General features: G+C 40.0%; 1 protein-coding gene across 2 annotated transcripts in view; it reads right to left on the reverse strand.

Moving 5' to 3' along the window:
* CDH2 (cadherin 2) overlaps positions 1-23,522 on the reverse strand; it is a 116,787-nt gene that overhangs the window by 83,781 nt on the left and 9,484 nt on the right. For both annotated transcript variants that reach the window (XM_039549140.1, XM_039549139.1), the window contains exon 2: positions 21,141-21,252. In XM_039549140.1, the coding sequence (XP_039405074.1) occupies positions 21,141-21,252 (112 nt within the window). The remainder of the gene's footprint in view (positions 1-21,140; positions 21,253-23,522) is intronic.

Here is a 23,522-nt window from a genome sequence, read left to right on the forward strand (position 1 = left end):
TCTCCCCTTAAATATTTTCTTTAGGCATATTAAAGAGCTGGCTTAATTTACTAGTCAAAGGATACTGACAGCTGGGCTGCATGTCAAGTCCAACCCCCTAAGGACCAAAGATTCTTGTACTACTGTCTGGTAACTTTAAATTACAAGATCTATATTCTTTTACATAGACAGATGGACAAACAAATGGGAAGCACAAGATTTTTACTCACATTGTTATGATTTTTTATATTAAGGTTTTCTAATTTCTTTTAACAGTGTTTTTTTGTGTCACCTTTGCATGTTTGATTGTTGTATCTTACAGACTCTGGCAGTGGAGAAACAAATAACTTCATCCAGCATGGCACGATTTGACCTCAATTCTTCCTCTTTTAGCTGTAAAGGATGCCCACAAAAACATGCTCAGCTACTCACTGCTATTAGAAGTATTCAGCATTTAAATCTGCACTACTTGTTTCCCTTGATGTCTTAATTTTTGCTTCACTTTTGACTGAAAATTTCACTTTTACATTTTAACTTCACGTATGAAACAATAATGACTACCAACTAATTATAGACCTAGCAGAAAAGTACAGCCAGAATCCATATGATGAAGTTTATGGAATCACACCCACTACAGGCTCCTGGAGGCACGCAGTTCTTTGATTTTCCTATCTCTGCTTTGTGGCCAGAGACAAAGTCACTGGACCAAAATAAACCACAGACACTTTCTGCTGTTACCATCCTGGGACCTGCCTGGAGACGACCAGAGGTGCCTCCAGCATCTGACCTCCCCGCAGCTGCGGCAGGACAGCATCTGGGAATGCAGCACACATTCCGCATGCTCAGGTCCCATCACATCTGACACTGAGGGGACGGCTAGAGATAAAGGGCCATCAGCTCACTGCCACACCTCTTAAGTCATTTGCTTGAAATAGCCTCGGTATCTGTGGCATTCAAAGTCTGATGCATGTGCACATTCTGGTCTCTCTCTGATTTCACTCATTAGATTCTTTCTTGACACTGATGCCTTGAACAGGAAATAAAGACAAAAATGTAAGACTTGTATGAAAGAACAGACAGTATCTGGTAGCAACAAAAATCTTCATTCTCCAAAACTTAACACTAGATTAATAGAGGCTAAAAAAAATGGAGGGGAAGAAAAGAAGAGGGGAAAAAAAAAAAGAAAGGTTAAACAACCATCCTTAGCTTTCCCCACGATGAAAATACTGACAGCAAAACATTAGCACCTACCAAAATCTGTCTTCAATGAGTATTTCAACTCCAAGCTTCTGCTGAGGAGAGGAGGATTTTCCCATTTCTCTTACCTCTTAATAATTACAAAAGACTATTTCAGCCAAATATGTAAGAAGACTTCATCATGAGGGTTTTTTACACTGTCTCTTCTGGGTGAAACAGAGGTGCTCTTTAAAAAGACTGATTTTTCTTCTCTAAAGGCTATTCTACTTCAGATGGTTTCTGGAAGTTTATCCTATAGCTAGACCCTTCTCAAATACAGAGATCAGCTTTGATATTTGCTTTTGATTCTTTTTTAAAATGCGCTTTTAAAAAACACATCTCAAGTCTCCCAAGACTTTTGAAGATTGATATTGTGGCTTCATTCCCAGTGCAAGGATAGCGCACAGGTCTGATCTCCTTGGATAGAGATTAGCCTTGCTTGGCTGAACTGGTGGCACACTGTGCCTCAGCAGACCAACTGTCCTCTTCCCCATGGCACACAGCTGCCACCGTGCCCATGGGTGGGCAGCAAGGCCTCACTAGTACACGTGACTCCATTCAGAGCTGCCTGATCCCAAAGCTTCCCTTCCCACATGCACAGTACAAAGGTTTCTAGATCAGCCCTTCACACTCACAGGACACAAGCTACCTTGACCAGCGATGCAAAGCCAAGCAGTATGACAAACAGAACAGTGACGACTTAAAAGAGTTTTCAGGAGAAAATATTTCAGTAAAGGCAACCCGGGGAACTACAACTAGCCTTACACTTACTTTAGCCAGATACTTTTAATCCACATGCTGCTCTCCTCCTGTATCGCGATGACGATATCCTTTCAGGAGCAAAGGTTCACCACGGGAGATGAAAAACTGGACTAGGTGTCAATAACTGGTATTGCTTACTGAGCTTTCCAACAGCGTGAAACAAAAGACAAAGGCAGCAAACGTATCACATAAAACCAGGGTTATTTTTGTTCTATATTTTTAAAAAATCAAAGGCTTTTGTAGATAGCAAAGTTATTGCATTATTGAAAAGCCATTCCCATCTCAACATTTTATTGGGAAGTTTTCATGCTTAATTGCTCTGAACTATGAACACTGCTCTGCATTTTTTAAACCATTCTAGGCAGCATGCTCTAAAAAAACCTATTCCTCCAAGGTTGTGCTTACTGTCCGAGTCAATGTCATACTGCTTTAAAAGTGTTTCCAAATACCCACAACTACAGCCTTTGAATTTAGGGATGAGAAATGTTAAGTGTAAGGACAGAGACGTGGAGAAATCACTCAGTAAACACTCCGAGGGAACAGGGTAGCTGAGCAAAGGGACAGACTTTTTTAGCCAGTGCAATCTTCCAGCCAAACTCCTACAGCAAGTACTCCACCTCCAAATCACCTATAACCCTTAGGCATTTCTGGTGACACACAACAGGATGTTGCTCCCTACAGCGTCAGTGAATACAAAGTGAAAGGATTCCCGAAAAGAAGTGTGATGTTCCCTGTAGTTCTGGGCAGTTCCTACACTAGAATGAGCTCACAAGATGTTCTGCTTCCCAGCACTGCATGGCACGATTCATCGCCAGTATTAACCACCGGTTTCTAGAAGGCAAAATTCACTTCAAGCTTTGAACGCAGCTTATGTACTGCAAATAATGAAATTTTACTGCTTTCTGCTGCTTCAAGAATGTAAAGGAGAAAAAAACCAAAACAATTCACATAATGAGAGCCGAGCCTATATAATTTAATTACAATTGAGGTACTGCATTTATCATTTAAGAAAAACAGATGTCCCTTGTTTTCACATCTACTGCAGTTTGAAAGAAGTACAAAAAAGTTACATCAAATAACATCAGATCACCATCTATCTTAATGTAAGTGTGCAGGAAACTACAGATTTCCATGTTCTATCATGTCATGGATTTCCCAACTTGTGACTTGGAATAAAAGAAAAAACCCACGGTGAACTCAATCAAGTAATTTTCTTTCTTCTTGTGTTCTCCTCCTTCCTTACTCAGAATACTTGCAGTTAAGACCGAGATGCACGTTAACTATCATGAGCTATTTATTGATCTCTGCTTAATAGGCGCACTGTTTCAAGTCTATTAAAATTGCTTATTTTAAAATGTAGTATTTTTATTCAGTACCTTGCATAGCATTCCAGAAAAGCTGAACATTACCAAGTTCCTAATACTCCTCAAAATTGCTCTATTTTTTCAGTATTACAGTCTACTTCTAAAGTTTTGCACCATGACAAATATTCACCCGTGCAAGGCAGGCAGTTATTGAATTCAGATAAGGAAATCATTCTGTACTGCATCTGTCTAAATACTGCAGATTTATTTTCACAGTGTTCTCATAACAGCAAAAAATATTTCACATGTACAAGAAAAATAGAAAAAAAGAAATATCTTCATTAAATTTTTGACTCAATAATGAAAGCTCCTCCCCTTCCCCTTGAAGTCTGCTTAGAAAAATTAAAATTATTGGCAAAGCCACACTGTACTGCATTGAAAAGCCCCCTCTGGCCACAGCTGTCAGTTTTTACTTTTAGAATCAGGATCTGCCTATGGGCACACAGCTTGTAGCTCATAGGCTCATTACAAGTCAAGGGCAAATAAAAAAATAATACATGTAAACCAGTAGGAAACACTAATGTAACTCTGGATATTTAGATTATGCAACTGCACATCAGTATTCTAATTAAAAAGAAAAGGTACTAACAAACATCCAACTTTAAGGGAAAACATGTAAGTCACAAGGAAAAGCAACAAACATCCTGACCACTAACTGGGTCAGATTAAAATAAAATCAGGTATCAAAAAATCTTTATCTGAAGAAACACACCTATGCCATCCAATACATTCTCTTCCTCATCACACATGACAATCTCGAGATATACCTTTATTCCTATTTGTCCCTGAACAGAAAATCAGCATCCCTGTCATTCCCTGTAACATTTACATAAGATACATAAAAATGATTTACAAATCTTTTCTAGAATGCAAGATCCATAGCAGATTCTACAGAATTTCCCTTTTCCAGATGAGATATTCCAAAATATAAAACCCCCAAAACCCCAAATCCCTAAATACCAGAAACTTACTAAGTTTTTGGTTGATTTTAGTCTAGCCAAATTTTCCTTGAATTTCAAGTATTCTCAGAAACTCCAGACCTAGTTTTCCTCTTTCTTATACCACATACTTATGTAAATCCACTGGTTTTGATGAATTACTTTTAAGCTGACCACTAATATAAGAGGAGAGATAGACTGTGCTATTTAAAGAACTTTGTAGTAGAGAGTTTACAAGGCTGCCCTTTTTTTTTCCTCCCTTAATGGAAAGCTTTAAAAATGTTGTCCAAAACAAATCACAGTCTTCAGCTTAAAAGGAAACATTCCTATTGTTTTTAACCCAAACTTAATCAAACTGATTATTACAAGTCACGCAGAATGTGTCTCTATTTTTAACCCCAACTGCCACAGCACATACACCTGGAACAAGACTTCATCCTTAGCTGAAGACCAGCAAGCCTGGCTACCACAGGAATTTACTGCATAAAGCACTGGAGACCATCTTCTGAAGACTGCTTCAAAGGTCCCTGTGACCAAGAGCCCTGGGCTCTTTTCTGCCTTCCCACCACAAAGTACTTCCAACCCCAGATCCTGATCTTGACTTTGCTAAGGACAGTGATGAGCAAGACCGGACAGAAGGCCACGCACATCCTTGTGCTGCTCTAGTTCTTCTGCTGCTGCCCTGGTGTCAGCACATCTTTATTGATAATTCACAGGAGGCTCTGACCCTCAGAGGCAAAGTGCAGACAGGCAGCCTGCATCATCAGCCCTGCTGCAGGATGGCAGCCTCCAGCAGAGAGTCAGCATGCATGCACTGAGGCAACAGCATCCTCTGTTACAGCAGGAGACTCCAGCAGAGCTACCCCTCAAATCTCTACACATGGAAGAGTTTACGGAACCGAGAATGCTACTGAAGCCCCTGAAGCAGTCCTGGCAGACTGTCATGTTTTACATCACCCAGGTGACTAAAGGGAGTTCAACAGGGAGTGCATGCAAAAATGGCTTTCAACTATGGTAGTCGGCTTTGCTTGCTTCATTTTGTCTTCGAATAAGCCTGTGAGTCTTCTTGTCTGAAGAGACTGCCACTTGCTTAGGGGTTTACTGCTGGATTGCCAGTGTGGAGGGAGAGAGGCTGGACAGACTGAAGATTAAAATGCTGCACATCGTTCTCATATTTCACAAAAGGGCTTGAGCTAATGGTGAAAATATCCATGATTTATACATTCATTAGAGAAAAGAAAAAGTAATCACAGTGAGAAGGTCATCTGATTTGCATACTAGATGCTCAAATCAAACACCCTGGTTCTTCAGATATTAAAGGACAGCAAAGCAGTATGGTTGGCCAGTGAGAGATGAAGATCTCAGTAGAAAATAAACAATATTTACAAACATAGCTAGGATGCACTTCTAGTATGACAATTAAAAAGATTTAAGCACAAGATCCTGCTAAAAGATGAGGTCTTGCAGCTCATGGTCCCATATCCCTCTTCTCCAAGAAGCCACTGCAGTGCAGCTATGGGACAAACTGATTCATCCAGCTGATTCACAGGAATATCACTTCTCTTTCACTCCAGTGTAAGCCTGCCATTTGATCAGACCAATGCATTGATTCATACTGAGGCTGCACCACTGGATCTAGCGCAAAACATGCTCTAGAATCTCTGGGAAAGGCTAGGAAGAGATGTGGGACTGCTCTCTCTCATGGTAATTTTTAGATCACTTGGTTTCCATACAGGATTAAGACCTCAGGCTTGAGAATTAACATCTGCCTGAGCTCCTTTACCACCATCGAAGATGCACAGTGGATTGTCTTCTCTGCAGTGTGACTCACATCAGTGAAGTTGCACCATTCAGTCCCTCATCAAAACACCTCTTTCAGCCCACCCCCAGTCCACCCCTCTTTGGTCCTACTACCTTTTACAGAACCAAACCCAGGGACCAAGCCTTAATTTAGCCACCTCATCCACAGCAATGCAAATGCCTCTGCACGAAATCTCCCAATGCATTTGGGTCTGGGAGAGTGAGGCACGAGTAGGACTGTTATCAGCAAACCTTATTTTAACGTGCATCTGTTTTATGTTTGTCTCTTGCTAGCAATATATGCTTCTCTAATTGGGAGCTGCTGATGCTGCTCTGCAATTCTTATATCCTCTAAATAAGGGGAACTGTTACTCTTGAAATGAGGGAACTTGGGGCAATCAGTCTTCCAAACTGGCCTAATCTTCCCAGCCATTTTCAATATCCCCCATGACAGCACACTTTAAGTCTTTCAGTGACAGAGATTTAACTTTTTTCCAAGAGCCACAGATAGTGCCTGGAACCTGCAACATCCACCTCGGAGGGCTCTGAACACCTGATGGATCAAGTCATAGAACCACTAAAAATTCTTCAGCGTGTAGCAAAAACTTTTTACAAGATAAACTTTAGTATTTGCTATAGTGAGGAAAATGTATTTTGAATGTTCAGTAGAAGCATCAGTTAAAAAGATGAGAAGTACCACATTCATCCACATCTGTTTGGAAAGGCAGCAAATAAACTGTGCATAAATGACTATTAATCCCCCAATCACATTATCAGAATTGGGTATGTTCTGAAACAATCTAAAACCATTTGTCTGTCCTATATCGAGTATTACAGACCCCACTGTCCCCTTGGCATCTCCAGGTCTTTCTAAAAATTTGTCTAATATTATCATTTTGTTAATAAAAGAATTATTATAAAATATAAAACCCCAAAAACTTACTTTTTGTTGCTGGCAAACTAGCAAATTTAACACAAAGTAAGTGATACAAAATGAACAATGTTATTGACACAGTCTGCATTTATGGCACAAAGGTGACCTTCTCTCTCAGTTCATAGCATGCTACGCTCAGAATTTAATTTATCCTGTGCATGCAGATCTGTGCATGGCTTGCAGAAATCCTAAAATGTAAGACAGCAAGATTCTTACCTAAATGACAATACAGAGACTTTAGAACTCTAACACCAAATAAAAACAAAGACCTATAAGCAAAAAACCCCACGTTTTGACCTGCAGGGACATTTTGACACTACCCATAATCTGGAAAATTCTCTGCATCATAAATATACATGGTTGACAGACATTATTAAAACACTGGTGTAACAGCTCACCAAACTATTATCTATCTCTACCCCTTCTATAAAGGTGTAAATGCTTTACAAGAAGTTATCGCTATTAAAAAATACATATAAAGCCTTACCAGACTCTGCTCGTCTGCTAGGCTCCCATTCACAATTTTTCAGTTGTTTGCAACAGAAGTCACACTATCATCTTCGAGCAGACAGCAAGTAGTCTTCAAAAGCAGCTTTTCCCAAGACCTTATTCGGTTACCCTACAAAAACTTTAGGTACCACTTGGAAGTTGACAGTCACTTACAGGACTGTGTTTGGAGAGAGCTTCAGTTTTTCATCTATGTCCCGCATGATACACGGGGCTTAAAAAATTAACAATCTTTGTATCCTGCTGTTGGGTTTTGTGAGGAACATACAACTCAATACTGTAAGGACTCAATAACTTTTCTTTTTATTTTAAATCGACTGCAGTATAAAACCCACAGATCCTGAGACACTGGCCACCTTAAGCCAGGCTTCATCACTGCACCATGACCTGCCCAGCAGACTGGAACAGCCATGTTCTGCTGGGATATCTCTTGCAAAATTGCATCCTAAAGCCAGGTGCACCTGTGCTTTTGTAGGCTTTGCTTCCTTTAAACAGCCAACACACTGAAGGCTAATGAAAGTCTTCCATTTTAGCCACACTATATTGGCTTTTTTGCATGCAACTGTAAATTACAGAGACTTTGTTTGAAAAATTGGAAGGAGGAAATAACTACCAGATCATTTGCAGCTGTAACAACTGCTATAATCACTTTCTCTGAGGAAAAAAAATCCATTTTTATAAATAATGACACATATCATTCTTAAATAATTAACTGGCACACAGGCATAACGACAAGATTTTAATTAAATGAGACTTGACATGGTCAGAAGTGCAGATAGTGACGTACAGGGTAAGGATGAGAGGGTTTTCTTTTGCTGTTAATTTGTATTTGAAGTCTCAGTGTGATACAGACTTCATTCCAGTTCTGGTAAACACACTGAATCAATTACAGGTAGGCAAAAACACCTCCAATACATAAAATGCTAGATGTGCTATTTGCGCCAAGATGGTAAAACTACTGCCCTAACGTATTTCAGCTGTGCATAAATGCACTCCAAGAGGTCAAAATCCCACTGTGTTTCAGTGCTTCTCCCTTCCAGACAGTCAGGAGAGCACTGCGATATTGACCTTCTCCAGATACCTTAGTACACATGAGCACTCCCTGCCTGCATGTGCTGCCCCAGTTTCCACTAATTTCAGCAGTATTTCTGCTCTTATGTAATAAGTACCTTTTCTACAGAGACTCCTTCAGAAGAAACCAAATCAACCAAAGCTCCTTTTGCATAACCTACCAAGCAGTTATAAGTTACTGGCTGCTGGATGCAGATGACAGACTGATCTGAACCTGTGACCTCCGAGGGACGTACACTCCCCCATTAACCATCCCCTGAGAACTAAGTTGATCAATTTTTTATAAAAGGACATGCACTAAAACACTGTAAAGGGAAAACTGTGGTTATTTGAACAGAAAAGCACATACTGAACTGGGAAGTCAAAGACTTTCACTGATGTATTATTTCTATGGTGTAAAATGCATACTTGCTGCTTTACAGAAAATACTTAACAGAAGGTTTTTTTGTTTTGGTTTTGTTTGAGTTTTTTCCCCTTGAAGAATTCAGACGATAACCAGCACTGAAAGCTAAATCTATGCAAACATTAATTGTATTTAATGAATGCACAGTGATGAGAATTTGATTTAGGGAAGTACATTCCAAAGAACTTTCAGCATAAAAGATGATGCTGAACAAACACTGTAACAGCTGATGGAAGGAGTACTGATGGTTGATAAAACCACATACTTGACCCACTGATACAGTTCACACTTCCGTCTGTCAGTAAACAATATGCTTACAAAGGCTAGTTAGCAAGGTATCAGTGTGTCAATGAGCGAGAGATGTTTTTTAGATTAGAAAATAAAGACATTAGAAAGACCCCGAAAATCAAATTTTAAATGTGTGGTCTTTGTTTACCTTTCCCAAAGGCAGTTCTTATGCACCAGCTTTCTTGTAAGGCCAGGGAGAAACTCTTTACTGTGAGGGTGGTGAGGCACTAGAATGGATTGCCCAGAGAAGCTGTGGGTGCCCCATTCCTGGCAGTGTTCAAGGCCAGGCTGGACGGAACTCTGAGCAACCTGGTCTAGAGGAACATGTCCCTGTCCATGGCAGGGGGGTTGGAACTAGATGGTCTTTTAAGCTCCTTCCAACCCAAACCATTCTGTGATTCGCCTTTGTAGAGACCTACTTGAGCCAGGCATTCAATTCAAGTTTAAGAACCTGTACTACATGCCACTGAAAACCTTACAACATGAACACCACTAATATTTTATGCATCCAGTTTCTGGCACAAGGCTTGAAAATGAAATGGCTACACCATATAGCAATAATTTTAATAATGAACATAAATACGATCCAAATCCAGGAAAACTCCACAGAGTAACTTCCCCTGACTGAGCTATGTATCAAATCTTATGTGCACAGCTAGTTGACAAAACCAGAAAGAAACGAAGACAGGAAAAAAACTTGCACACTTAGTATTATGTTACTAATGTTTAAAAGCCACTCACTTGTGGAAGAAAAGGCATTTCTTTTTCCTCTTTTCATGTGCTTAAATTAAAATAATGACCTCTTGTAACCAGTGAGCCACCATTACTAAAAGCTCCATGCTGAAAACAAGAACTAGGAACTTACCCTTTACCCACACATAATTTTGATACCGGATATGCTAAATGCAGACACCAAAGTCTACTTACATAGATGTTTTGCTTGTATTTGATTGCCAGTTTACTTTTATTTGAATATCAATTTGCAAGCTAATTAGAGAACATTGCTTAGCCCATTACAGAAAAATAGTGCTCCACCATTAACTGCAGTGCTATCTCACTAATTCCTTTAAAGACTGGCTTCAAACGCCATCTTCATCTCCATTCAAAACAATTAGTGTACATTTATTTCACATTTTAAACTGCAGCGAATCAAATTTTTAAACCCTTTAACAGATTGCACTGCTATTTTGATAGCTTTTATGTTACAAATTGTACTTTTAGGGATTCTAACTTTTCCTATTTAAGAGAATGTTAAACTGGAACTCACAGAAGGCTTTAAATAATTCCTCCTCTCTACAACCTGAGAGGCATATGCCATTAATTTTCAAAACCAAACAAAATCTACTTCTTAAAAGGCAGCACAGGGTACAAGAAAGAGCTGCAGGCAAGCAGACACAATCATAATATTTGCCACTGCTCACAGGTCTGCCAAAACACAGCAGACAATAAAGAAGGAAAAAAAACCAAAATGGGCTGGTTTCTGAGCTCTGCAGGCAGCTCAGAGGAGGAGGAGATGCACCTGAGCTATGCTGTGCTGCTCCTCTGCCCAGAGCATCAGTGCCTACATGCAGGCGGGAGCTGCAGCCAGCAGGGTGGGGGACGGCAGCCGGGAGCAGCGCTGGGTGCCCTGGTTCTCCAGGACTATCTCCAGCCAGGGTGGCAGGTTAATGGGATTGCTCACTGTCACCTGCAACCCACATAAGAACCGTCAGCACAATTCACTACTGTGTCCAGGCAGCGCTGGGATGCAGCAGGCATCAAGGGCAAGGGATGGCAGGGTACTGATCCTCAGCTGCCCAACCCTGGAATATATTAAAACTGCAGGAAGAAAACGCTGCAGAGAGAAAAGAGGGTGGAAAAAACCTAACAGAGAATCTAACACAATGGAGTTTCATTCAGTTATGACCTCCTTTTCTCTCATCACCACTGACACACCTCTTTTCTCATTAATTTATCTCCTTTTCCACAGCAGGTCCCAGCAAATCAACAACTAAGCTGAGCCAGAAGAGAATGAGCCCACTAGAAAAAGCAGGAACAGTTCTGTGATGGATCATGTTGCTGATCAGACTCACTCATCCTGCAGCCACATCATTGTGGTGCATTTGTAACAATAGGAAAGATTTACATTTTGGGTATATCCTCTCCTAGCTTAAGGTTGGTGCTTTCATATGCACTTAAACTGTCCATCTATACACACAAGGTGACAAAAAATGAAAAAATATTGCTGGTACCAAATCACCTGTAAAAAGAAGCAGCAGTGGGTTTTAATACCACTTCATAAACACTGATGGACCCTTAGTTCTCAAACTCCATGTTGCCTCCAAAACTGTGGACAAGTCATGATGTGCAGCTGTAGGTACTTTGTCTAACCTCATGTCTTGGCTGTAAGATCAGTTTATCCTCAAAAGGCTCTTCCTTGTGCATGTTCTGATCTTGCCTGAACACTCACATAATTAAGTTTTTTAGGCATTCGTATGAATTGCAAAAAAAAAATGGAAGATATGTGACACCGTGCTGTCATTCTGGTGTCAAGAAGGCCTGGTGGTTTCTCTTGGAAAAGCTTCTCAGCACTGTGCACTCACTTAATTCATACTGGTGAGCTCCACTGGGTCCTCAGCATTTCCTTCAGGGCAGGTATCTGATGCCCATGACTAGCTCAAATTGGATGTCATGAGGAAATCTGAACGTATTCCAAAATATTTTCCTTTTTACCGTGGGTTGCTTCTGCCTTCTCTTCCAACTAATGCAAAATTTCTCTGTTCTTTATAGGGTTTTGGAGAACCTGTGCTTTCCCTTCCCCCTTGAATGACACTAGGGTTCGTACCTCCACCCATTCCATCATCCTTCATCACCTGGATTCTTCTGCTTCCATCCTTTCCCTAGCCTCAGCTCCATTTTGCACTCTGGAGTTTCACCCCATTTATCCCCCAACATTATTTTCCCTGGCCTCTGGAGGACACATCAGCCAGGAAGGGCATATGGAGAGGAGTAGAAAACCATCTGTGCTGTGTTAAACTGGAAAGATTTAAAGGGTGCCAAAGGCCAGTTGCTCCTTCTACAGTCTAATTAGAAGATAATAGCAAGTCCAGTACATTTCCTTTCCATCCAAAACCCAGCCCTGTTCCTTTGCATCTTCCTTCTGCTCCTTCTTGCTCCAGAGTTTAGCAAGGCTGGCTCTGATGCCTAGGACATGTTGTGAAAGTTTGGAAGTGAACTCTTCCAAAAGTTACTTCCAGAATAGAAAAATGCCTTTACACTGAGCGTCCCAAGTTCAACCAAAAGCAATAAATCTGCCTCACTGCATTCAACCAAAATCAGAGCAGTTCAAACTGTACTTGGGATTTGTTGACTGACACCCAAGTCTTCAACAGAGTAACATTTGATTTAATATGGTCTTTTAAGTGTTTAAATACTAGAGGAGTTTATCTGTATTTAGTATGGTAATACATTTTGCAATAAAGGGTATTCTCCTGTAATATCAGTTCAGTAGGATGCTCTCATAAATTTATCTTCCATATAGTTAGAAAAATGACAAGTCAACAGAAGATGTACTGTAGTCTTAAGTGACAAAATGAATGCCTAATTATAAATACCATTTTCTCACATTATGTATGCTAACACAGATGGTCCCACCTGAGTTTCTGCTCCACGTATTCCATATACTTACATACCACACAAAGAAACAATTCTTTTTTCCATGCAGCTCTTGCATGCAACAGCAACTTTTCTTCTATAACTAAATAAATCACCCATACCTAAGGGCACCTTTGCCTGTTGCAGAGGTTTTCTGCACAGCTTTGCAGCCACCATTCCTCCTAACCTCCCCTAGAGCACTGGTCAGCGTTGAAGAACGCTCTAACTACGATTTCAGGACAAATAATGGCCCCTTGGGAATTAAAGCCAGATGGCATAGTTTAAAATTGAACTAAGGCTACATTAAATGGTGTTAGAAAGAGTATAATGCTAGACCCAGCTTCAGAGGGCAGAAACAAACATCCCCTTTGCCATCCTTCATTGAGCCATGCTCAGAGCTTACTGAGGCAGCTAACAATTCTGCTGTCGTAATTCAGATTTCTGCACACAGAAAGGACACTGCATTTGAGACCCTCACAAGTAACCAGCTGAATATAGGAAAAGGGAGTAAGTACTAATTAATTCAGTGCATTCCAAGTAAATGCACCATAGACAGAAATTACTATCTGGACTGGACTAATTAACTAAGATAGTAATTTACAGATCCCAAAACACTGCAACCATTCAGGATTTCTGTAATTTCTCCGTAGGTGTATTTTCCTCTTTATCAAGATGCAATTTTAAGAGTCTACACAAGAAACAAAAGCAGTGCTCCTTTTCCAGGGAATAAGGGAGAATCATATTTCTTCTTTGGAAAAAGTGGACAGAATAGTTCATTTAGAATTTAACTACAAAACGTTAGTTCCACCTGCAATACAAATATTCCATAAAACCTTTTGTTTAGTATAATTTATAAGGTTTTTTTAGAATTCCTTCTTAATCTAGAACTCAAGTGATAAATTCTTTGATACTGGATATACAAATTGATTCACATATTACATACAATTCCACCAAGGGATAATAGTTATGTGTCAGAAATGTCTGTAACTTATACACATCCATAACATCACTGCATTTCACTATTTATGCTTATTCTGTTTATACGTATGTAACATTCAACATGCAAGCTTGAAATGAAAAGGTACCAACTTTAGTCAGTAGTTTAACACTCAAAAGTAAAATCAGGTATCACAGACAGATCAGACAAAAAAAGCAAAAAGGAGTCACCATTCAAATAGGTATATTACCACTGTTCAGCAAGGTGAATATACACTATATGTACTCAAGGATATATTCTACGTTTAAGTAGTTGGTAAAAGGGAATAAGGAAACAACCTCCCAAGAAAAGCAGTCTCTTGCTTCAGCAAAAGAAAGCTCTAATTTTCAGGGGACAAGTATCTAAGAATACATTAAGAGCTTGGTACATGAATAGACAACTGGCAGTATAAAACAGGTACTGTGCTAGCATAGTGAAAGTAAACAGAAGCAGCTCTTCCAATCCAGGATAGTAAGCTCAAAACTGACACTGGAGAATTTAGGATGCTGTGGGATATCAAAAGAGTACAAACAGGAAAGCTGTTTGAGAAAAGAAGATGAAAAGGATTAAAAAGGCAAGAAACCAAGAACTGGAATGCAACTGTAACATACAAAAAACAACAAGGCACAGCATCACCAAGTAACAGCAATAGAATTTACTCTGCGTCTCACAGAAGAGGGCAAAACTGAACCTCCTAAATGTTAAGCAGAACTGAGGGTGAAAAGATATCTTAACAACAGAAGCTTCTGGAAAAAAAAATTTCTCACTCCCACAAAGGCTTAAAAGAGTAACTAGAAGGATGGTAGGTTGTAGTGTTTTTTTTCTTTTTTTTTTCTTTTTTTTTTTTTCCCAAGAGGGGGCAGGGTGAAGAGTACAGGAAAAGAATTTCCGAAAACAATACATTTGGGAAGGATTGAAACAATCTTTCCCCAGCTTGCCAGCAGCTCATAGAGAGACCCTATCCATCTGAGATTCTTTGGCTGTCTGCCTGGAAGGAACTTGTCAACTTGTCTTTTTGCTTAAGGCAAGGAGACTTCAAACAAAGTGGTTACCATTTTCATCTTTTTTTTATAGAAAAAAAAAAAAAAGGCAAAAATTTTTTTCCTGGGGAAAGACTAATTTCCCTCTTGGAAAATATAATTCTTCTAAGAACACTTTCACTGGCTCTATATATAGTTAATGCACACTGGAATATCAAAGCCCCCTGTGTATGCTGCTAGAGTAAGAATACAATTGTAAAAGAGCTGTTTACAGCAAAGAAAGGCTCATAAGCCTTAAAAGATGTGCTGCTGTCTTCAATTTTAAGCATTATGACTTTTTAAAAAGGAATTTTATTCTTAGCTGATGGCAGACATTTGTATACATAGAATAATAGAACACCACTAGCAACAAAGTCAAGTAGCTCCACCTGGGACAGACAGCATCCATGTAGCCCCCCACTACATCATAAAGAAATGCCAAGCCACTCTTCAACAACAGGCCACGCCTGAGAGCCACACTCCCAACAACAACACATTTCTGGGTTGAGACCAATGGGTATTTTCAACGGTAAACTACAAAATAAGTCTGTGGGAATGCAAAAATCAAGTTTTGTTACTCAGTTTGAAAGCATCAAAACAAATGCTATTTTCTAAGCATTTCACTGCTAGAGGAGAGAAGGCAGCAGGGACACCATGGCTGTTAAAGCCTACAAGGTCTTTGAGAAAGAAAGCCTAAAGGAGTGGGAGTGAAAGTTTACCCCAGATAAATTGGCTAACCCCGTTCATTTTATGGTTTCATGAGCACTTGGTACCAGGCTCAAAGAGGAGGGAAGGCGTAAGCGTGCCTTTTTTGGCAGAGCTGATGCTTACTGTGGCTTAAACAGCTCACAAAACTGCAGTGTTAATCATCCATAATCACTGCTTATCTCTGTGATCAACACCAAAACATTTTTCTTTTTCTTTATCATTGTGCAGTGCAAAGACCTTAGAAATATTTTACAGCTACACAGCGCTCAAAGGAATGGTTTAGGAATGAATTTGCTTAGCAGAAAACTAAAACCATGCATTTAGCAACAGAAGAGACAATGTTAAAATAACATCTTTGAAAGAAACTGCTACAATAATTATCAGAGTAAGAATAGCTAAGAAATTATTCTGCAAACCATTCAAGTAACCTTTTGACGTGAATGATTTTAGCTGAAAATGCTTTATTTGTATCTTAAAATTTCCAGGATATAGAACAAAGATTAGATAAACAGGCTGGACATATCAAACTGCCACAAGTACTTTTTCCTGGATGAACTACAAAAATGTGATAAAACCAGCACAAGCAAGGGCATTTAATATATTAAACGGAACTCCCTCTTGACTTAACCTCTTCTTCTCTGAGTACTACATCTTATTTATGGCTCTCCAAACAGTAATCACATTTTATTTACAGAAACCAGTCATAAGTACTGTGCCTTAAATTTGGGTTAGATATCTACTGCTATTAGGTGATGGCTGGAGACTTATTTGCATAGTACTTATTTTCTTTTTTATATGTTGGAAGATTTAAGTCCTAAAAAAATTTGAAGTATATCACATTCTAAAAGACCTGGAGGCCCAAATAATTCCATGGTTTTATTATTAAGACACTTTTTAGCAATGAATGAAGTTTCTGTAAATTCTACTTCTGAAATTATTATTTTTTCTCCCTTTACACAAATTAAGGCAGTAGTTCTGAGCTCACTTAGCTCCTTGGTAAAAACCACTGTAATTTCAACAAAGCCACTGGTATCAAGTGAAACAACATGTCAAACATAATTAATAAATTCAATATTAGGCCTATATGACTCATCTTAAATGTATCTAGTGACCAGAGCGTATCGTATCTTGAAGTCAGACTTGCCAGGCATTGTACAAGAAAAATTGTAAGATACCAGCTTCAAAGAGTCTCCAAAGCTATGACCAATGAAGTCTGTTCCAGGGGAACAGAGAATCATGGGGCACTGGTGACACCGTGCCAGAAGGAGGCAATAGGGGACAGTCTATATGGTACAGGTTACCTCCTACAGAGCTCAGTCACAGACTACAAAAGGAGTAGTTTCCAACTTCTCTGACTTCTCAACTAGAATCATCTTTTCTATTTCCTCATCCTGAAACCAAGGGCAGCAAGGGCAGCCCCCTTTCTCTTTTTCTCCCCCCAGCCCCCATTAATAAATGTGGGGGGTTTTTTTCCCTTTTCCAATTTATATTTTTCTGAATATACTGCTCCACCCGTTTTTCACATACTGGGGCAAACCAAACACCTGGATAACAACTGAATGTGTAGCTGCCTCTCACGCACAAAAGAAAAAATTAGTAGATGCTGTCATAAAGTTCTAGCCATATGAATGAACCATGCCATTATGAACTATTCTTAAATGCAACAGGAACAATCCCGACCCTCTGTCAAAAACAAGCAGCACCTGAACAAAGGATTGAGAGAAACCTCTTCAAAAAACATACCATATACAGTAGTACAAGTAAACTTCTTATAATAGTGCTTCAAAAGCCAGATATCCTATGTTACTGTAACAACTGGAGTGCAGACACCAACAAGTTATATGATAACTCTAATTTTATTTAAGGGAAAGAAGGCACTAGTATCCAATCTAAACCTCCCTGATGGAAGGTGATACCATTTTCTCTTGTCCTATTACCTGTTTCTGGAAAACCAACCAACCCCCACCTCCTTCCTTCCCTCAGTCCAATAGTAAAATGAGTTGTTCTCTGTACCCAGTCCCCTGAGCTGGAAGACCAGAACAGGGAGCAGAGTGAAGCCCCCATAACACAAGGAGAAATGGTCAGTGACCTGCTGCACCACTTAGACACACAGAAGTCTACGGGGCCAGATGGGATCCACACAAAGGTACTGAAGGAACTGGCAGAAGTGCTCAGAGAGCCACTTTGCATCATTTATCACCAGTCCTGGATAACCAGGGAAGTCCCCGTTGACCAGAGGTGAGCAAATGTGATGCACAGCTACACGAACAGCCAGAAGGAGGATCTGGGGAGCTACAGGCCTGTCAGCCTGACCTAGGGGCTGGGGAAGGTCACGGAGCAGATCACCTTGAGTGCCACCACGCAGTACATACAGGATAACCAGGGGATCAGGCCTAGCCAGCCTGAGTTCATGAAAGGCAGGTGCTGCTTGACCAACCTGATCTCCTGTTATGACAACGTGACCCACTGGATGAGTGGAGGGCTGTAGATGCTGTCCACCTAGACTTCAGAAAAGCCTCTGACAGCGATTACCACAGTGCTCTCCTGGAGAAACTGGCTGCTCATTGCTTAGAGGGGTGCAGTGTTTGCTGGGTAAAAACCCAAAAATTGTCTGGATGACCAGACCCAGGGAGTGGTGGTGAATGGAGTTACATCCAGCTGGCAGCCAGCCACCAGTCATGTTCCCCACGGCTCAGAGTCGGGGCCAGTCCTGTTTAGTATCTTTATTGATGACGGGGATGAGCGGATCAGGTGTACCTCAGTCAGATGGGCAGGAATGCTGATCTGCTGGAGGGCAGGAAGATAATGCTTCTTGGATCAGTGGGCCAAGGCGAATTGTGTGACCTTAATTGCTCTCTACAACTACCCGAAAGCATGTTGTAAGGAGGTGGGGGTTGGTCATTTCTTCCAGAAACAGGTAATAAGACAAAAGAAAATGGTATCACCTTCCATCGGGGAGGCTTAGATTGGATATTAGAAAGAGTTTCTTCAGCAAAAGGGTTGGCAAGCATTGGAACAGGCTGCCCATGAAAGTGATGGAGTCACCATCCCAGGAGGTATTTAAAGGACATGTAGATGTAGTGCTTAGGGACATAGTTTAGTGGTAAACTCGGCAATGATGGATTAATGGATGGACTTTATGGTTTTAGAGGTCTTTTCCAACTTAAATAATTCCATGCATTTAGATAGGCAAGGCAACCGAGATCAGAATCAGGCACATGATTATCCCTACGAAGCAAATGTCATGCAACTATACTTAACTTCCAGCATCATCTGAATCTAGTTTAATAACCAGAAAATAGGCTTTTGACAACAATAGTATTTCAAAATGACAGTGTAATTAAATTTAAGTCAAAGCTATGCAGTGATGGACTGTATGTTTATCTGTAACCAGCAAATTATATGCTTTTAAGCATGTCAAAATTTTCAAAAGAATTAACCACTGCAGTAATTCAGAGGAGGAAATGGTGGTAGGAAAAAGACTCCCCCAGGTCATTTTTCAACCAGCTGATATGATGTGATACGTACCCTTTGCCTCATACAGTGTTTCCAATTCCTACTTCCCTAAAATGTTATGCATTTTAATACCATTCAAGGACAAACCAACAGTCATGCTTCACTCACTTCTGAGAAGCAAGGGAAGGGACTGTGGGAATGGGATGAATAATGAAACAGGAAGTCAGTTTGTCATCCTATGTTACTAGTTCAGACTCAGTTAAAGCTGATCAGACATTATCATCAGGTTTGCATGAGCAATGACAACTGACAACCAGTGCCCAGTCTACTGTGGTTCCTAACTGGTGGGAAAAGGGAAAAACTGCAGAAAGAGCCTTGATTCCATACCGAGTAAAGAGAACTTTCACAGGGCAGAGCAGATCTCAAAATCTGTGTGATCTCCATTTCAAGAGGAACTGATGGCATGACAGTTAACCTGTAACAAACATTTGGTGGTTTCAAGGCAGCACCTTTGGGAAGCACTTGGCTCTGCATCCCTGTTTCTGTCCCCCGCCCCTGTTTGTTCATCACATACCAAGGAGTTCTCATGCGGATGTCTATTACAGGAGTGACATCTATTAACTCCCATTTGGTGGGAAAGTGAGGAATATTCTCTTTCCCCTTTATTGTTTTCTCAGTTGGCAGAACATTTACTTCAATACAAAAATTTCTAAGCCATCTTTTAATAAAAGAAAAGTCTGTGCTGGTAGAATATACTTCCTTGAAACTGATCAGAGAAAGCTTTAATAACTCAAGTTTAAATACACTAAAGCTAATCAATTCATCCTGCATTCAAGTTTCCATTATACTTCTAAGAAAGCACAAAACAGGTCTGTAAAATATAATTAACGAGAGACTGCTACATACAGCATGTAAAATCAAGACTACAGCTTTTACTTCATTTGTTTTGCAGACTCATTAGAATTTTTTTCATTTGAATGTCTCGAACTGCGTAGCCAAATTTATATGTGAAAGAAACAACAAATTAAATTAAATTAGTCCTTATTTAAGCTGTATTTGAAACCGTCTAAAACCAATGTTCTTAGTTCCACAATTTCCAAATTAGATTAAAAAAAATTATGTTAGCGGTTCAGAAAACAAACTAACGCAGATTTTTAAAAACTGTTGTACTTCTGCGAACTTGTATACTGCAACTTAACTGGCTGGGAAATTTAGGAAACATTCAGAGCACCTGCCTCTGTGTCCTACTCTATCCCTGAAAAATAGAGACACAAAAAGAACAGTGAACTGAATTCCCAACCTGGACAACCCGTGGGCAGATGTACTGACTGCCTGGCATCCCCGGCGGAGGAAACGGCTTGCGCTCACCGAGTGCAAGGCAAGCAGGTCATCCCCAGCCTGGGCACCGTGCCATTCAGATGAAGGTAGGTGCCAGGGTGAGAGAGCAGTGCATTGTCCCTGAGACAGCCCTGGCACTGTCCTGCCTCTCCTGGCATGGCTCCTTACAGAGACCGCAGTGCTGCGGTCACTGACCAGGGGCTCACAGACAACCACTCACTCACGTTGCTGCCTGTCCCATTACTTGCTTTCCATAGGTGACTCTCCTCAGATTGCCATGAAAAAGCAGTAAGGAAACTCCCTCTGCATTAACATGAGCACTAGGACTGGGTGTAACTGCAGTTCTTCTATGAGAGATGCAAAGCAGAAAGGAAATTTTCTCTACCTCCTCATACATACACACACAAGCTCTAAGTACAGACTGATGGCATAGCTATTATCAGTGGTAGTAAGAAACATCAATGTGAATGCTGTGCTGAGAATTAGAGGATAATAATGGGAAGTTTTGCAACACTCAGTGTTTTCAAATTACAGTCAGAGGTGCATGTGCGGACACTAATGCCAACAGATTTTCCAAATCCTGTGACAGTGATCAAGAAATAATCATAGGGCAGCTGATGTTCTTTCCTGCAAGTGTTTGTATCCTATTTAAGGATGAAAATGCTCCAGAGTGACTTATGACTACAAGCAGGAGAAACAAAAAAGTTCAGTATGTTTTCTAACAATACCATTGAGAAGAGGCTGCCCTCCATGTACACTCCTTGATACTACTGCACTGTGAACATCTTCAGGAAATCCAGTCTTGCATGACAGATCTTCACAGGTTGCTTTTATCGGTGCCTGAAACACAAGACAAAATTTATGTAATACTTGCAACCCACATTCACCAGAGAAACATTCTGGTTGGCACACACCCCACTTTGGTGCTGTCTTGTACAAGCAGAATCTTTGTTTTTGAATGACTGCAATTAGGACCGCAAGGGCAAAGGGTTAATCTTTCTGATAACTGGAATGGAAGGAACAAATCCCACTTGTCTGGTAAGATCTAAATAATACACCGTCTTGATTCTTCTGACAACTGAACATTTCCACTAAACCAGACATCGAAACTGAAGGAGAATCATAAGGGGAACAAAAACATTCCTTCATCTGGAAATAAATGTTGCATAAAACCCACTGGCAACTTTTTCACAGCTAGATTACTTAAGAGGAATAACTTCAACCACTGCTTTAAGATGCTTTATTTAGAGTATTTCTATGTGAGGCTGCACTAGAACAAGTAAACTAAGACAAAATGTTACATTTGCAGTAACTTAACAGAACTTACATTAGTGTTCACGTTCAAACAGATACCATATAAAGTCAAACGTTTCCAATGCAATCTCCTATTTCAAAGGGACATTAAGTTAAAAGGAGAGTAGCTCATTAAATTTGCACAATGGAAGAGCTGAGCCACTGAAACTGTTTGTTCTCTCACTTATTAAAAAAGTTTGCCCTCAAATCACATTCTTAAAAGAGTTTCATAAATGCCTTTTTATTAAGAAATATAATACAGCATTTGGAAATTTGTTTGTTCTGTAGTCTTCCATGTTCAGAAGATACTTCTGGTAGCAAAGCTGTTTTCCAGGACAGTTTGTTGCCTATTTGGAAAAAAAAAACAACCAACAAAAATCAAACATTTTATGTGGCAAAGGACTAAGACTTCTTTTCAGTGGATTGTTTTTGTCTTGTTTCAGTGCTGCACAAGACAATGGCTCACCTTACATGTGGCTACATGACCATCCATTAGAAAAACCCCTTTCACACTGCACACAGCAGAGAGGTCATTTCCCATGCCAGCCTGGGCTGAGATACATCCAAGAAATCCTGACAGCCCTCACACAATCTCAAACACACCTACATGCAAAACAAAAGCCTATCCACGTGCATGCCCAGATGTAGTACATGGTCTTGGACAGCACAAGCAACTGTGTGATTATATCATACTTAAATCTGATTAAGACTTTAATTAGATTTTCCTGTTTGCTTTCCCAGATGGGTTTCCATCAAGCAGACCTACTCAAGGCCACGTACGCATGTCTGAATACACTTGCAAAGAAAGCCCTACAGGAAAAAATAAAAAAGGAAGGGAGAAAGAGGAGAAGATGGTGTTAACACCCATTCACCACAGTAACCTCAGGGAAAGAGAGCATTAAAGCAGAGGGGGGACAGGAGCACCTCAAACCACAAGGGTTTCCTCAGGGAAAAGGGACTAGGAGGAAGCGTAATCCCTCCACTTACAAACATGGCCAAACTCAGCATACCAAGCCCAGTTGGAACAATTTTATCACTAGTACAAGGAGGCATATGTATCCCATTGCATTGCATTTACACCAACAGAGTCACTGACACTAGCAAAAACAAACAAACAAATTTACTAACTCACAGGTTAATGCACTCTCCAGGTATGCACTCAGTAAATGAACCTGTCTATCAAGTTTCAGGTTAACTTAAACTGTTCTGACTGAAGTTCTACATGGGTATCATCTCACCTCTGTACAAATGCTTATGTACTTTAATATGTTTATATGGAGACCCTAAAGTGAAAGCAAATAAAGCAACAGTTTAGCTATCACAGGACTATGTTACCTACAAAACCGGAACCTGGATCTGTAGCTAAGTGCCAAAAATCTATTTACATATTGAGTTTTTAAGATAAAAAGATGGGAAATCAAAAATAACGAAAATTTCAACCAGCCAGTTTTCTCAGTTTTAGAACTCAAATCACAGGTTTGATAAAGTTTCCATAATTTGAAAGAAAAATAGTAAGACTCATTTAAACTACTGTACAAAAGGTGACTTCAAAGTAAATGTGGCAGAAAAGGAAATAAGTCTTTCACAGTATCTTTTAAACAAGAAGGTACTGGGTGGGCAGCTGAGGAGATAGCAGGAGTTTAACAAGTGTGCACTGATGTGCTTGGGAATCTTTCAGCCTTTCCAGTAATCTATAGTACTAAACAGCTCTTATAAACTGAAACAATGCCCACTGAAACAAAGGCTGGGGAACATGAATAGAAAGCCTTCTTTATTCTTTCATTTGCAGCCATCAATTTTATCCAGAAACAAAAGAC

The sequence above is a fragment of the Corvus cornix genome, chromosome 2 (assembly GCF_000738735.6).
Source record: "Corvus cornix cornix isolate S_Up_H32 chromosome 2, ASM73873v5, whole genome shotgun sequence".
NCBI lineage: Eukaryota > Metazoa > Chordata > Aves > Passeriformes > Corvidae > Corvus > Corvus cornix.